This window comes from Falco rusticolus, chromosome 5 (assembly GCF_015220075.1).
Source record: "Falco rusticolus isolate bFalRus1 chromosome 5, bFalRus1.pri, whole genome shotgun sequence".
Taxonomy (NCBI): domain Eukaryota; kingdom Metazoa; phylum Chordata; class Aves; order Falconiformes; family Falconidae; genus Falco; species Falco rusticolus.
The window spans coordinates 68,425,007-68,440,396 of record NC_051191.1 but is presented as its reverse complement, the minus strand read 5'-3'; the positions used below and the strand labels follow the sequence as shown (position 1 = coordinate 68,440,396).

Sequence of the window (15,390 nt, the reverse complement as noted above, 5' to 3'; positions counted from 1 at the left end):
GCTCCCACTGTGCTCACACGCTGTCGTGGATGAGCTCTGCAGAAGTAACTGGATGCACACTAATCCCATTAAGGGCCCTCTAGTCACCTGGGGATTTTCAGTTTTCCGTGCTATTTTCATTTCATCTTCAAATCTCAGTCCCTTGCAAGTTTAGACCATTAAGGGGTTAAGTGTGATATAGCCAGTAAATGAGATAAGTCCAAATAAAGGGATTTGGATCCCCCAGTTCAGCATGTTGCTGTCTCATTGCCTTTTCTATCAGTGTTTCAGCGTTTTCCAAACATACCACGAGCTCTCGCTAGAACCCATCTGGATTAAACTGGGTCCCAGCTGCAAATAGCACACAGTGGCTGGAAGGGTTAGTCAAAAGATCCTGCAAAAATCACTCACAATAACTATTTGATGCTGCTTTATGCATGTAGAGAAATGTAGAGAAAAAATACTATCTAAAATATTGATTCTCCTGCCTTCAGACCTCATTTCAGCTTTTTTTCAGAACATGAATTTTTATCATCTCTTCCCTGAAGTATCCAGACAGGGGAGCCTGCCACCCTGGATGCTACCCCTCATTTTTAATCCTGGTAAACATGGAGAAATGAGACCTTAGTGGTCAGTCTTTCTAGCTCTGCTAAGAGCAATCTTCTCTTTTCAGGCTGCAGAGGAAGGAGGAGGCAGCAGAAGCCCAGCCCCTGGTCCCAGCAGTGTGAATCCGGAGTCAGGGGAAGGGCAATCAGCTCCTTCTGTTCCCATGGGCAGCATGCTGCATCCCTTCTCTGCACTGAGCATTTCGGGGGGTGGGGTGCGGGGGTGGGGGGGGTGGGAAGACATTCCTCTGCATTGCCCTCACCTCCAGATTCCCCCTGGAGCCATCTAGGTCTGTTAGTGCCCCTCTTGGGGGCAACAGCCCCCATAGCACATTTTGGCCAGGTGAGAAATGTGTTGCTGACATCCAGATCTGCTCCGCCTGTTGCCTCCATACGCTGACCATGGCATATGCTGTACTGCTATGTAGTACCCTGAAGGGACTGCCTCTAGAGTGTTTGTGTGTGTAGAAATTGATTTTCTGTAGATTTTAAGGTCATAAAGAACCATTTCAACCTTCCTGTGTAACCCTTTGCACAGACTTAAGAACATCATCTGGAAATTTCAGCCCTTCAGGCCTACAACCTCTGCTTGAAGAAGATCATAACTTTCAAAATGATACTCAGTCTGGAGTAAAGATTGTAATAAATGATGACACCATCCTATCCTGAGGTGAGTTATTCCTGTAATTGCTTACCCCAGGCCTTCAGCCTCTTCATCTTGTAATTTAACCTCTATTCCATGTTTCAGGGGTTTGTTCCCTTCTCTGTACTTCCTCTGCCACTTCTGTTATCCCATCTGATGAGCAGCTGTGCTGGTTTTGGCTGGGATAGAGTTAATTTTCTTCACAGTAGCTGGTATGGGGCTGTGTTTTGGATTTGTGCTGGAAACAGTGTTGATAATGTAAGGGATATTTTAGATACTGCTGCACCGCGCTTGCACAGAGCCAAGGGCTCTTCTGCCTCTCACCCACCCTCCAGTGAGCGGGCTGGGGGGGCACAAGGAGCTGGGAGGGGACACAGCCGGGACAGCTGACCCCAAGTGACCAAAGGGATATTCCACGCCACACAACGTCATGCTCAGCATATAAAGCTGGGGAAGAAGAAGGAAGGGGGGAAGTTCAGAGTGATGGCGATTTGTCTCCCCAAGTAACTGTCACACCTGATGGAGCCCTGCTTTCCTGGCGGTGGCTGAACACCTGCCTGCCCACGGGAAGCAGTGAATGAATTCCTTGCTTTGCTTTGCTTGCATGCACGGCTTTTACTTTACTTATTAAACTGTCTTTACCTCAACCTATGAGTTTTCTCACTTTTACTCTTCTAATTCTCTCCCCCATCCCACCAGGGGGGAGTGAGAGAGTGCCTGCGTGGTTAGTTGGCAGCTGGAATTAAAACTACAACAGGCACCAATACAACGCTCAGTGGCACATCTGTAATACATGCCTTAGTTTTACTTCAGTGCTTTGACATCCAGTTTCCTCCTCCACATCTTTACAAGAAACGTAACGATCTAGCGTGGCCTTGCATTTTGTATTAAATAAGGCATTTGTAAACATGCAGAAGATGATTGTAAGATATTCTAATAAATGGGGTAATTCATTGCCATGGAGTCAAACTGTTCAACAGGTCACTCTAGTCATCTATAATCTTTCCACTGACATATCTGTAGTTATTTATAATTCATACTTCTTGTGACGATAATGAGCTTATATAGCAGGCCCCTCATCTGTGTGTGCAGTTTGCTACTTGCTACTATTCATCAAGTTCAGCCATTGGGCTCCTTTGATTCATTGGTCTCCAGACACAGATGAAAGGATGGCAATCTCAATTGAATGTTGCCCAAATGGAAAGATTCGACTATTAATAAATAATCACTCACATTAGGAGATGCTCAGTTTAAACCAGCAGAGTAATTTTTTTCATGCCATCTTTGCTTCCCACTGCCCATTTTCCCTCCTCTCCTCTCACCTGTGGGAGGTCCCCACTCATGGCCTGGAGGATGAGCACCTCACCAGGACCTGGGCTGGATGCTGCCAAGGTGCCGGCTCTGCCCAGCCTCATCGGTCCTGTGCAAACCTCAGCGCCAAGCGGAGGCATGGCACGAACCCGCTGGTGCCTGCAGGAGCCTGCCATGCACCCCACGCTCCTGGTCCCAACCTCAGGTACCCAGAGGGGAGGTGATGGTGCTGGGGCCACCTGCAGGAGCAACCCACTGGTGTCCTGCAGCACGGCAGGGGGGCTCTGCTCACGGAGATGAAAGGTCAGGGGTGGGGGGGAAATTTCAAGGGTGTGGATGCGCCCCCTTTAAAGCAGGCATGGCCTGACCTCTGGCTGGAGAAGCCAAGACCTGTCTTCAGGAATCAGAGTAATCCTGGGTGATTTTATCCCACTCCACTTCCCTAAATCTGTGGCCGCTGCTGCTTGGCGAGGGGATTAAGGGGCTGGCGGGGGATTACGTAGCTGCTGCGGCTCCCGGCACGGAGCTCCCTCCCGGCACGGCTGCTCCTCGGGGCACGGAGACACACTGCACCCGTGGGTGCCCACCGGCAAGGGTCTGCGGCAGGTTTTTGGCCGCCCGCCCTGCACTGGAGAGCCCTGACAGCACCCGGCAGCAGAAGCAACGTTCCTGGGGCACAGGCAACCGGGGTCACCCGGGGCTCGGCCCCACAGCGGCAGAGTGCCCAGCCCAGCAGCATGGCAGGGGCTGTGTGGGACCCCCCCCGGGGCAGCAGGAAGGGCAGAGAACCCCCGCACCCCACCGGCCGGTCCCCTTGCTGATGGTTGGCACGTGGAGGATGGGGCCCTGGGCTTTCCCATGGATGACGCTTTGGCTCTTCTGCCTCCTGCCCTCTGCCAGGGCCCAGACGAAGATCCCACTGGAGATGTAAGTATTTCCCTCTCTCTGCGTGGGGCATTTGTGCTGTGAAGTGGGCAATGCCATGGGCACGTGGGTGGGAGTGCCTCCCCGGTGGTGGCAGGCACTGCGGGTGCAGGCTCCTCTGGAGGGGCACGTCATTGCAGGGCAGGTGACATTCCCTTATGATAGTGGCAATGGCTCCTGGGAGAGGACATGGGCATGGGAGCCACAAATTCTGTTCCCAGGACCAGAGTGGATGCAATGCCTCATTTTCCCTGTTCATCAAGCATAGCAATGATACTCATTTATTTAAGCACTTTGACATCTATTAATGCTCTGCTTAATGCACTGGGTAGCAGAAGGCAAAACCAATTTAAAGACATGTTCATAAAACCCCATCACTGATACAACTTGTGGAGATTCAGCCATGGAGGCAGATGTAAGCAGCCTCAGGTTAGCAGCTCTCCAGTTTAGCAGAGTGGCTCCAGCAGACACTGCTGGCACTAGGGACACCCCAGGGATGCTTAGCACTCATCAGGATCTGGCAGTGGGAGGCATACACACGGGGTGTTTGAGCAAACAAAGGTGCATCTCTTCAACACACATGAGATCCAGATTGTGCAGTGCAAGGTTTGCAGCTCCAGAGCTCTGATCCCTTACTGGTACACTGATGGCTGAAAAAAAGCCTTGGTGTGCACATACACAGCCTGGGTAATACACACACACATTTATTCATGTGTGTGGACACCAGGGGATGTTGGTGGGGGCGGCGAGATAGGGGAAAGAGGCCACAGCGCCTTTGCTTGCTTGTTCCTGCTCCACCTCACTACACAGGGCGTAATAGCCCTTCCCAGAGCTCTGGAGCATAGGAATGAAAAGGTGACCTGCAATACAAAGCACAGCCACGTTTTGTGCATGCACTGCATTTGGGTTCAAGTGCTAGTGCACATGCAGGGAATCTTGATGCACCTTTTTGGATGTGGGTTTGCAGGGCACCCGTGCCCATGTGCGTGTTGCTCTGCACGAGCAGCTCCTCTGGCATGGGCACTACTGGAAAGCTCCCCACGAGCAGCGTGGCATCTCCAAGCAGCTGACCAGCAGGCTAACAGCTCTCAGCAAACCTAGTTTATAAAAACTTCACCTTGTTAAGCTGATTTAGTCAAGTTAAATTCTTTAAGGAGTAAAAATGTCAGCACCACAGTTGGTAAAAGTTGTTGTGAGGCAGATTCTCTGGAGCTGTCTATGCAGGACAGTGGCTTGGTCTGGAGAAAAGACAACACTGCCATTCAGTTTCAGCAGGAGATATGTCTGATACATCAACTGAAGTCAGCTCAAGCCCTTTCCTGAGATTGAAAAAATGTTATACATTCAAAAATTGCCGATAAGACCCTTGCAGATGTGCTCACCATTACAGCCCACATGACTACCAAGAGTTGTGCTGACTTTATCCAGCAGGGTCTCAGGAAACTTTGCCACCCGTTTTTTTATTCTTGGCTGCACTATCAAGCCCTTCCTCAGGAAAATGCTTCTGATTTGGGTTTCACAAAAAGGACACAGAAGTTTCACAGCATAAAATCTGACGTGATAATTTCAAACCACACAAAATAAAAATCAACTTTCCATGCCCAGTGTAAATACTGCACAGAAATACCTTTTGGCCTTGAAATCTGTGGCATTAAGAAGCCAGCCTGTCCTTTCTGCTGTTTTCACCACTGCATGCAAGTGCAGGGATTACAGGCAGGCAATCTCTGACCAAATCCTTTTCTGATGTGTTTGGTTATAATGTGATAGCCCTTTGCTACTGAGAAAAGAGTTACGTCACTTTGCACAATTTGGAACTTTGTCATGTGCAAGAATGAAGAATAAACAATAAAAAACCCACTTTTCTCCCCTGGTACCAAAACCAGACCAACAGCTGAATTGAACCTTGATGTTTCAAATCCATTCATGAATTTAACTAAAACTCAAAAGCTGCCCTTTTGAAATGAAATTTCAGTAGAAGAATACATTGGCCAGAGGACCAAAGGGAGTAAATCAGAAGAAAAGGGACCTGCTCCATAGATTACACAGGGATATTCTGGGAGTGCCTGTGGGACATCCTGTGGGACCAGCCTTTGAAACACCAGCTGGGTTCAATTACAGTTAAGTGACACAAGGCCAGGTGAGGCTGAGCTGCTCCCCAAGTCATGTCTGGCTTTGCTGCACCATGCCCAGTTCATCGCCACCTCATTCACGTCTTTGCAAAGCTCACTCAGCTTTAACCCACTGGTGCAAAAATCTGCTCAATCAGTTACTAGCAATGCTTCTGGGGGGCAAGTTCAGCATGAAAACTACCTCCTCCTCCCTCCTGGCCACCACTCTTCTCATCAGCTAGCCATGGCACAGGCAGGAGCGCTTGCAGCTGTGAGGATAGTGAGGATTTGGGAATGGCTGCTCGGCCTTTGCTTCCTGGGGTACTGGAACCATCAGGAAATGATGGTGGGAGAGGTGAAGAGGAGCCTCTTCAGGCTGTCCCTATTGCCTCTGTACATCTGTTTCTAAGTTCACAAAGCCAGCAACCTTAGATGAAATTTCTCTGCAACCTGGTGAATTTTAGGCTGATCTTTTCTCTCACTTGTTTACAAAGAAAAGAAGGAAACCTATTTAAATTCGGCAGGCTGCCCTTAATTTCCCAGTACTCTAAGGTCACTCCCTTCCCTGGCAAAAAATTGTCTTTTAAATATGCAAATGACAGTGTGTTTCTGCCTCTTCACCTGCCTTCTTTTCAACTTCCCTGAAACGCCACCATGTATTTTTAATTACCCGCTCCTCAGCCCTGTCACACAGGGCTTCAGGACCTTTCTGTGCCCCCTAACTTTCCAACCAGCACTCCAAAGATGCGAGCCTCTGGCCTTCTCTCTGCTCCCCCTTCCTCTGTGCCTCCTTCCTCCTCTGATTTCAGACCAGCAGAGATGTCCACTGCCAAGCTGGAGCAGCTGCTGCCCCAGGCGGGCTGGGAGAGCCCTCCCAGGGGAGCGCCTGACACACAGGGTACCCACATAGCAATTGCAAAATTACACAAGCCCCGACCTTTTCTTTCCTTGACTTCAGCTGTTACTGGAAGTTTCAGCGTTCATACATTTCAGCTTCTTTTGCCACAGCCTCAAAGGCTAAAAACCCACCTTCTTTTTTCCTGTTTTTATGAAAGCGGAGAATCCCAAGTCATGCTGGACTTAAGGACTACACAAATGAGCAGATCCACAAGCAGCAGGGCTGGGGCTTCTGTGAAGCTGCCTGTGGCTGGCTTCTCTGCTGACTGATGGTTGCTAAGTTAGTACCGAGGACCTTTTACCTCAATAAGAGCATCTTTCTGCAGAAGCTGCCCAGCCACACCCACTGGTTAGAAATTAATATCAAAGAATCTTCCACCCTGCTGTGTTGAAAAATGATGAGTGCTGGAAGGAACAGGAGCGCGCACATGGCCATGGACACGACACAAAACAGAAAGAGCGAGATCATGTGCACCTCATTTCTAAGGGAGGAAAATGGGGTAAACATAAACCTCCCTGCTAAAATTACTATCCCAAACTTCACGTTTAGGTTCTCACTTTCTACAGTAAAAGGTGAGGAGACTGGAGAATATTAGTTAATATCAGCACAAATCATCTCGTACATAAAAGTCAGAAAACCAGCAGCAGCAGATGGGCATTGAGTTAAATGTTGATCCTCATACCTCAGGGAATGTGTTAGTCACTACAACAAACAGGCAAGCATCCCATGGGGTTCCTGTTTCTGGTTTCCTCTTTTATTCTAGGCTTGCTAGAATAACTTTGATATGGGGCAATAAATCCTGGTCTCCTAGCAAATAACTACATTCTTTCTTCTCTAAGAATGAAATGTAAAGATAAAAGCTCTGGCTGTCAAAATAAAATGCAGAGCACAATGGCCAAAAAAACCCCAACAAAACACCGCCCCCCCCCCCAGGAAAAAAAAAAAAAAGAGAGAGAGAGAGAAAGAGGAAATCTCATTCTTATTGCATTCAACTGGTGCTAGATCACACTCAGTGGTTAGAAATGGATGCCCTGTTGTCAATTAAGCAGTGATTAACAAAGGCACCCACTCTTTCATTACACTCCTTGTAGGGACAGTGGAGAGAGGTACAGTTAGGAGCAGAAGCCTTATGTATGCTCCAAATTATCTGCTATAGCTGCCTATCTGTCCCTGTTTGCAAGAGGGGGCCCTAAACAGGCTTTCCTAGGCTAAAGTTAGCTGTTGTGATTATTCCACCATTGCTGTGCTGGCTTTACTCCAGAGCTCAGCAGTATGTGGTGTATTATTCTGCTACAAAACTGGTGCAATGCACTGAGAAATTAGGCCCTGAAGTCTGTTAGGGCTGGAAGAAATCTACTGGAAGCCATAGGTAAGATTCTGCACCCCATAAATAAGTAGTGTATTTTGGTAAGTGAAGAAAACCATTTATTCCATTAAATAAATCTCTCCTAAATTAATCCTTGTAGAAGGAACTGCATGTAGGTGGAACTGCCTAATGTGAATCATGTAACAGATTTCTGATGAAGTGCTCTGTCAGTTATGAGAGCCATCTATTTTGATTTGGATGGCTCACTGTTCAGGCTGCTCTTCAACATCCTTATGTTCTCCATGTGGTATTGCTATCATCAATTATTTACAGGATGGCACAAATGCGAGTAGTGTTTTACAATGATGAGGTGCATAATCTACTCTGGTGTTATCAAGCCATAACATCTCCACTGAGAGCAGTGAATTCATCTGGCTTGTTAGTCTCTGCCCCACGCAGCTCTAGGAACTGAAGGCAAGGGGTGAATCTTGACAACTTTGTTCAGGTCTGACACTTATTTCTCCTCAGCAATCTTGACATTAGGTGTCTAGTCCTTCACTCCAGGCTCCGTCTGCAGTCAGTGAAGACAAATAGATGTCTGCAGAGAGCTATTTATTTCACTTTGCTAACAGTAGAGGAAACCAGATGATAATCTAAGACCAAATGTACAACTTTTGTACCTCTAAAGTTAGGCAAGACAAATTCCACTCCGAGTCAAAACATAGTGATTGAGACCAGCAGAACCCAGTGTTTCTCCTTGTTGTCCAGTGTCCTGGACAGGGTGTCTAAGAGCAGTGCTTGCCTCCTGCCTTACTGTTTGTCTGGCTAGCAGTCTGGGGAGGAAGCACTGCCATTGTCCCTGCAGTGGCTTAGAGAAATACAGGGCAGGTGGAAGGGTTTTGTACTCAGGAAGGTGGAGTTTTTCCCTGTCTGAAGAAGTAAGCAGTTCTGCTGACTTTGAATTATTAACACTGATTTTCTTTTTTTTTTCCTCTTTCTAGTGTGAAGTCTTGGGCAGATGCCTTCAGTGGGGAGCTGTACTCCGTTGTGACTAAGTATTCAGGCTCTCTCCTGTTGCAGAAGGTAGGCAAAAGCTGCGGGTCATCTCCTTACGTAGCCCTTCAAGGTTTCCCCCTGGGGTGGAAAAAAGCAAAATACGCAGGTCTCCAACTAACCTTCAAAACCGTGCAGGTTCATACCCATAAGTACAGTGATGCCCTGTGGCCATTCTCCATGAACTGGGGAGGGGGATCCATCTAATGCCTTTCCTGCTCTCATTAGCATGACCAAACACCACCTAAATTGTCCCATTTTAAAAAAATACTTTTTAACAGTACTCCTCAAGTTTCCCCTCACTTTCTAAGTGCATATCAGTCCCTCTCCTCCTTCTTATCACTCACCTGCTCATTGTCACCCCGTCATCCCCTCCTGCAGCTCTCCAGCTGGCACTCTTGCTCCTTTCTGCTTCCTCATCTGTCTCCTTCCAGTCACAAATAAATTCTTCCAACTGTGCCTTTAACATTCCGCTTTGAACAGGGTCTCTGAGGCAGGTGCTCTGGAAGTTGTGATCCTTCAGAGGTGCAGAGCTCTGCGTGGCCTGGTCATCAAACGATAGGCACTGTTGCACTGAACTCTAACAGCATGAAAGGGTGTAGCTCCAGGGGCTTTAAATAAATGGTCCTATTTGCAGCTGTAGAAAAGTTGCCCCGTTACCTTGATTCCTGAAGTCAGAGGTGAATGGCTGCTCCTCTTTCAAGCTTGAAGAACTCTGCATTGCAGCAGCAGGGTTGTGTGGATCAGCACCCCCTAAGTACTGCTCAAGGGGCCTGGTGGCTGCTGAGTGCATCTGAAGGGGTGCACTTGCCCCTCTACCTCATGTGGCTGTCCAGTTCCTTTTCTTTACTCTTTCTCTGGTTCTTCTCAACACAAAACATGCATTGCCTCTCAGGCCTTCTGGGTGTCCAATTTCTGTCCTCGTATTAGTAGTAACATCCATATACCAGTGCAAACAAAAGGATCTGGGTATCATCTGCCTTGCCTTGCTGCTGAGCCCTCAGTTTCCCTCCCCTCACAGTGCTGTTTTCTGTCATGACTAAGGGAGCATCTCCTGCAGCATCACCTTCGCTAGGCTTGGCCAAGAAAAGCCTTCAGCATCCATCATAAAGGTCTATACTGATCATCAGCGCTTCTTAGGAGGAATGTGCCACCATGCAATAAAAAACTGTCAGCCCTGATACAGATACTTCATGAGGCAGCTGTGGTGGGCTGCATACATGCAGGCAAAAGTTTGGCTTTTACCAGTTTTGATGACGTTTCTGCATTGTCTATTCTTCCACAGAGTCCTCAAGCAATAACTGCCAGAGGCAAAGTGTCATGCTAAGGCACCTCTGGTGAGTGCTGGAGCTCCAGTGGGCAGGAGATAGACTGGGGTTATTTGACCGTCAGGTATCTCTGCCTGATGCTGTATAGGGGTGCTTCAACACAGGCAACTTGCACTGCTTCTGTGGCTGTTTCTACTAGTGGATTAAGGGAGTTCATGTTCCTTAAGGTCCAAAAGCCAGCGGGACTAGGGAGAACATGGGTTAGATTGAAAACACCAGTGTTGTGAAAGTTAACAATGAAGGCCAAGGATAGCAGATGTGGCGCTGAGGTGGATGTCAAGACAGCTGTGCCGTGTTGGCCCTCTGGAGATCTTGCACCAGATCATTTCACGTTCTTCTGTCCACACTACATGTTTTGTCTCTCGGGATCTTGATCTCTCTGGGGCAGGGGTTATATGAGACCTGCAGATGCTAGTGTAGTGCCACTAAAAATGAGAGTCATGGCAACCAGAACCTGAAAAAAAATCAGCTTTTGGTTTAATTCACTGGAAACAAAGAAAAATAATTTCTGATTAAAAAGAAGCCTGAATGTAACCAGATTCAATCTAGCATTCATGTCATGGGGAGTTAAGGCAGAGCTATGTTTCCGTGGCGGTCTGACAGCCTTATAGAATAATTGCACTTGCCTGCCCCAGTCCACATCCACATGGTTTTGTTCCTGGGGAGGGGAAGGTGTCTGGTTTGCCCTTGCATGTGTCAAGGCCTGGATGCAGCACAGACTGATCATGCTTTGCACAGCCTTTGGACACACCTGAGTGGGGGACAGTGTCACCCATGACTCAAGAGGGAAAATGTCCTTCAGTGAGTCACTATCACCACTGTATAAGGGGGTACAGATGAGCTTGATCCAACCTTGCTCTGTTAACACTCCAGTAAAGAGTCATCTAAATGCATGTCCTGCCCTGTCTTAACTTTACTTAAGCAGTTTAAAGAGCTCAGGTTTACCTTTTAACCCTCAGATCCCACTTCTTGAGCTTTTTCATTTCCCCTTATTTCCCTGGGACTAAGGAAACAGAGGAGGACCAGCCCAGCACCCACTTCTTCAGTACTTCTCTTGGCCTCCATTTCTTTAGCAAGCATTGGGTCAGACACCTTCTCACAAATCTCAAAAACAGGGACCATCCTGGAAGGCTTCCCCTGCATCCCTGACAGTGCTGCTGCAGGACAGCTGCAGGAGGACGAAGACAAAGCTTTTACTAACAGGCAACATTTTCATGCCCCATGAGATGCACCTTGGCAGACCCGAAATAGCTTTATGTAGATCACCACACTGGTGCAGCCTGCAGACAAGTCAGGCCTGGGGAGCCAGATACAATGACGTCTGAAAATCCAAACACATCTGCTCCCCAGACACCTTTCTCTTTTTGGGCCATCGCCTCTTTTTCACATGAAATACTTCTCTGTGGGCATGAGTAAGTACAGACCAGCAGAAGGGGCCCAGACAGTTCTTTCCTTGGTGCTTATTTGAGTCGATGTGTATTTTGCCTTCAAGGAAATACAAACTGAGAGATAATGGCACCTTTCGTATTTTACTTCATGTCTCCCTTGTGCCTAATAGACTCGAAGTAACTAGATATTGTTGCTTTGTTACTGAATATTTTCCATGTAAACCTTCTCTTTAATATTTAGCATAAACTTCCTTCTGTGGCTTTGAGTTTGTTTGGTTTTCTTCTTGGTTTTCGTTTGTTTCCCCTAGAAGAACCATATTACCATGTTGTGTTGTGGTTTAACCCCAGCCAGCAACCGAGTACCACAAAGCCACTCACTCGTGCATTTCCACCACCCCTGACAGAGGGACGGGGGGGAGAATTGGGAAGGAAGGTAAAACTCGAGGGTTGAGATAAAGACAATTTCATCATTAGAATAAAATAAAAGAGGAGAGAAAAAGGTTATAATAGTAACAAATATTATTATAATGAAAAGGAGGGAGAAAGGGAGAGGAATAAAATCCAAAGGGAAGGGACAAAGGGAACAAGTGATGCACTATACAGTCCCTCACCACCTGCTGACCGATGCCCAGCCAGTCCCTGAGCAGCAATTGGCAGGTGTCAGCCAACTCCCTCCAGCTTTATATACCGAGCATGACATTCTGTGGTATGGAATATCCCTTTGGCTAGTTTAGGTCAGCTGCCCTGGCTGTGTCCCCTCCCAGTTTCTTGTATCCCTCCAGCCTTTTTGCTGGCAGGGCCTGAGAAACTGAAAAGCCCTTGAGTTAGTATAAACATTACCCAGCAGCAACTAAAAACATCTGTTACCAACATCATTCTCACACCAAATCCAAAAACACAGCACTGCACCAGCTACTAAGAAGAAAATTAACTCTATCCCAGCTGAAACCAGGACATGTTGCAAACCCAGTCAATTTCTTACCAGGTCTTATTGTTCCCAGAGACCTGGTGAACGAGTAGACATCTCTTGAATCCACAAGGGCAGGTTCTTACCCTGGATCAGAGAGCTTTGAGAAAGTCCCAGGCAGTCAGGATATCGTCAAATCAAACCTCACAGAGGTAGCAAAAGCTGAAGAGTGGCTTTGGTTTGATGGCCGAAGCATTCATTCTATTCTCTTGACTATTATGCAGCAGGGTTTAAGATAAGCTTGCACACTTAAACCTGGCTCAGATAATGGGTCTGTATTAAAATGCTGGCTGGGGTCTAGGACAGCTGAGGGCAATACTGCTGGAGTAAAGAGACAATGCAAAAGGCTGAATAGGGGGAGGGCAGTAGCATCTGTCCAGAGCTAAGGAACAGAAGGTTTCAGCCTGTGGCTTATTCGGTCTGTTTGTCACAGTTGTGCTGCTGCAGTTAGCCTGGCAGCCACCAAAGACCTGGGACCACCAATGACAGCAATGCCAGGAGGATACCATGGTGGTTCTGTGCTTCTCAGGGCTTGCCTTCAAGTGACAGAAACACCACCATCTTCAGCAGGCCCAAAACCTGATTTTTCTCCTACTGTGTTAACGACTCATAAGTATTTCTGAGAATTGCCTCCTGCTTCCTTCTGTAGCTGAGGCGCCCATTGTCTTCCGCGGTGGATAGGGCTGAGAAAGGACAGCAGGGCTTGGTTCCAGCTATGTAATTGCTAGAAGACAATACAAATAACTACATAGCAAAGAACAGACAAATTCAAGAAGTGCAGTCAAGACATTTTCCTAGGTGAAGATGAAAGGGATGTCTTTCACACTCTTAATATAACTTCACTAGCAGTGAGTAATGCAACACTGTGTACTTCAATGGGCCAAGTTTCAGGGAGTTGGGACCAAGAAAATATATTTGGTGACATATCTCTATTCACAGATAAAGTTTAGGATACTGGATCCTGGATATTCTACTCTTAAATCACCACCCCCATCACTGCAGAAGGCGAATCTTAATTAATTGCTCCTGCTGTTTTAAGGGAATACTAAGTACTAGATGAATGTGAAAAGATTTTCTGTTAGATGAGAGTTAACAATGTGGCCCCTTTTCAACATCAGATCCTTTCAGCCAGTTCTCCTAAGCCTGTCGCTGATTCCTGTTCTGTAAATCATAATGATCTGATGACCTGAACCCTAAACTCACGTTGGGCAGGTTAATCTTGGTTGCCTATAAGCACCTGTGTTGACATATGCTGCGTACTTTCAGCCACGGTGTCTGGTAACAGTATTGAAATCACAGGTACTAACTACTCTGTTGCCTGCCTTTAGGAACTCTTGCCGTGAAAATTCATTAGTAGCAGGAAATTTTAGTGGTAGGAATACAGATACAGAATGGTTTGCTGGATTGTTTGTAGGAAAAAGCTAAAAGGGGATCTGAACTCAAACCTGGTGTATTCCTCACAGCCAACTGAAAATGCAGAAAGTTTTTTGGGTTATTTGTTTGGTGGTTTGGGGTCTTTTTCTGTTGGTTTTTTTTCTCTTCCCAGCTCTGGCTAGTTCCTTGGGCTGAGATGTGTGTTCGGTATTAGCAGACTGCTCATGATCGCTCATGGTTACTTATACCCTATTAACATCTACTTGTCAATGTGTCAAAAGCACATTAAAAAATAATTGAGAGGAAAAGAGCCCTGTTCTTTTTAATTCAAGATGTGACCCAAGGTAATTGACAGCAGGTCACTTTGTAAAGCGCCTGCTTGCCTGTGCTGATGTGGTCCCCCCCTTCACTAGCTTTACTGGGAGAGATTACCCTCCTCCCCCCGAGGAGGGCCTGATTAAAGCCTAGCCTGGCAGAGATCACTTCCCTCCTGATGAAAGCATGACATGGAGTTAAATGGGACAGGCACCAGCTGGGATGTGCGCTGCAGTCTCGTCAGCAGCCAGGGACTTCAGTTGGGGGCTTGCTGCTGCGCATCCCTCTTTTGGCAGCATGGTTACACTAACCTTCATGCTCAACCCGATCTCCTCCTCCTCTTCCTCCCTCTCCTCCTCCCCTGCCCGCCCCAGCTACCCAGACGCAGCAGAGGGGATGCGAGGCCTCGCATTTTTAATCCAGTAAAACCTTCGCTGTTAATCACGCCAGACAGAGCGAGCAGCCTCCCCGCTATGCCTGCCGCAGGCTGGATGATGCTGCTATTTCTGTCTGACCTCCTCAGCCTGCCCCATCCTCAAGGCATTTCTTACTCCGTCTGTGCTCAGCTGCCCTCCCGGATGGTCAATGAGTTTCTTTTGAACAAAAGGAGCCTCACTCACTCACTCTAAAGATACGCAAAATCCTCTCCCCACCCACTCCCGCGCCCCCACCTTCTTCTAATTCAGAAGTGCCACTAAAGCTTCTGCCATCCTCTTACCCTTTCCACCACCTCATTTTATATCAGCGTAAGAAGTCCAGTTCTGGCTGAGATTGCTGTTATGATGCTAATAAACATGAAGATGGAGGGGATGTGTATACACTGCAGAGAGAAATGATGATGAGGGACCAGGGAAATTCAATCAGTTGCCTTCGTGTTTCCCCATTGCTGGGGAGATAAGGGTCTGTCTTTTCTGAACGAGGTTAATGCTATTGCATCCTTCTGCAGTTTGTTTTTTTTTTACTCTGTCTTTCTGCCTATCTCTGTTAGCTTTGGGATTTTTTGAAAAGAAGAAATAAAGGCTGTTGTATCCAGTCTTGAAAGGGCTGATAGAGGGAAGTAGATAACAGTTACCCAGTTTGGGAGTACTCTCAGATTTTTAATGCCTAGATTATATGAAATGTAGCCAGAAGAAACTGGTATCTCTAAGGCTGTCAGATCCAGACACTCCTCATTATGGCATCTCTCTCCGT

At 47.3% G+C, this 15,390-nt stretch overlaps 1 protein-coding gene and 1 long non-coding RNA gene across 6 annotated transcripts in view; both read left to right on the top strand.

Moving 5' to 3' along the window:
- The first annotated feature begins 830 nt into the window (after positions 1 to 830).
- LOC119148297 lies at positions 831 to 1,517 on the top strand. Its single transcript, XR_005104360.1, has 3 exons — positions 831 to 927; positions 1,123 to 1,254; positions 1,333 to 1,517. It is a non-coding gene; the product is annotated as an uncharacterized LOC119148297 (long non-coding RNA).
- Positions 1,518 to 3,030: 1,513 nt separating this feature from the next.
- The window catches only part of CACNA2D4 (calcium voltage-gated channel auxiliary subunit alpha2delta 4), a 139,895-nt gene continuing 127,535 nt past the window's right edge, over positions 3,031 to 15,390 (top strand). For 4 of the 5 annotated variants that reach the window (XM_037390301.1, XM_037390300.1, XM_037390298.1 and 1 more), the window contains exons 1-2: positions 3,031 to 3,465; positions 8,776 to 8,857. In XM_037390301.1, coding sequence (XP_037246198.1) covers positions 3,359 to 3,465; positions 8,776 to 8,857 — 189 coding nt within the window. In that variant the 5' untranslated portion in view covers positions 3,031 to 3,358. The remainder of the gene's footprint in view (positions 3,466 to 8,775; positions 8,858 to 15,390) is intronic. The other variant, XM_037390299.1, reaches the window with a different exon arrangement.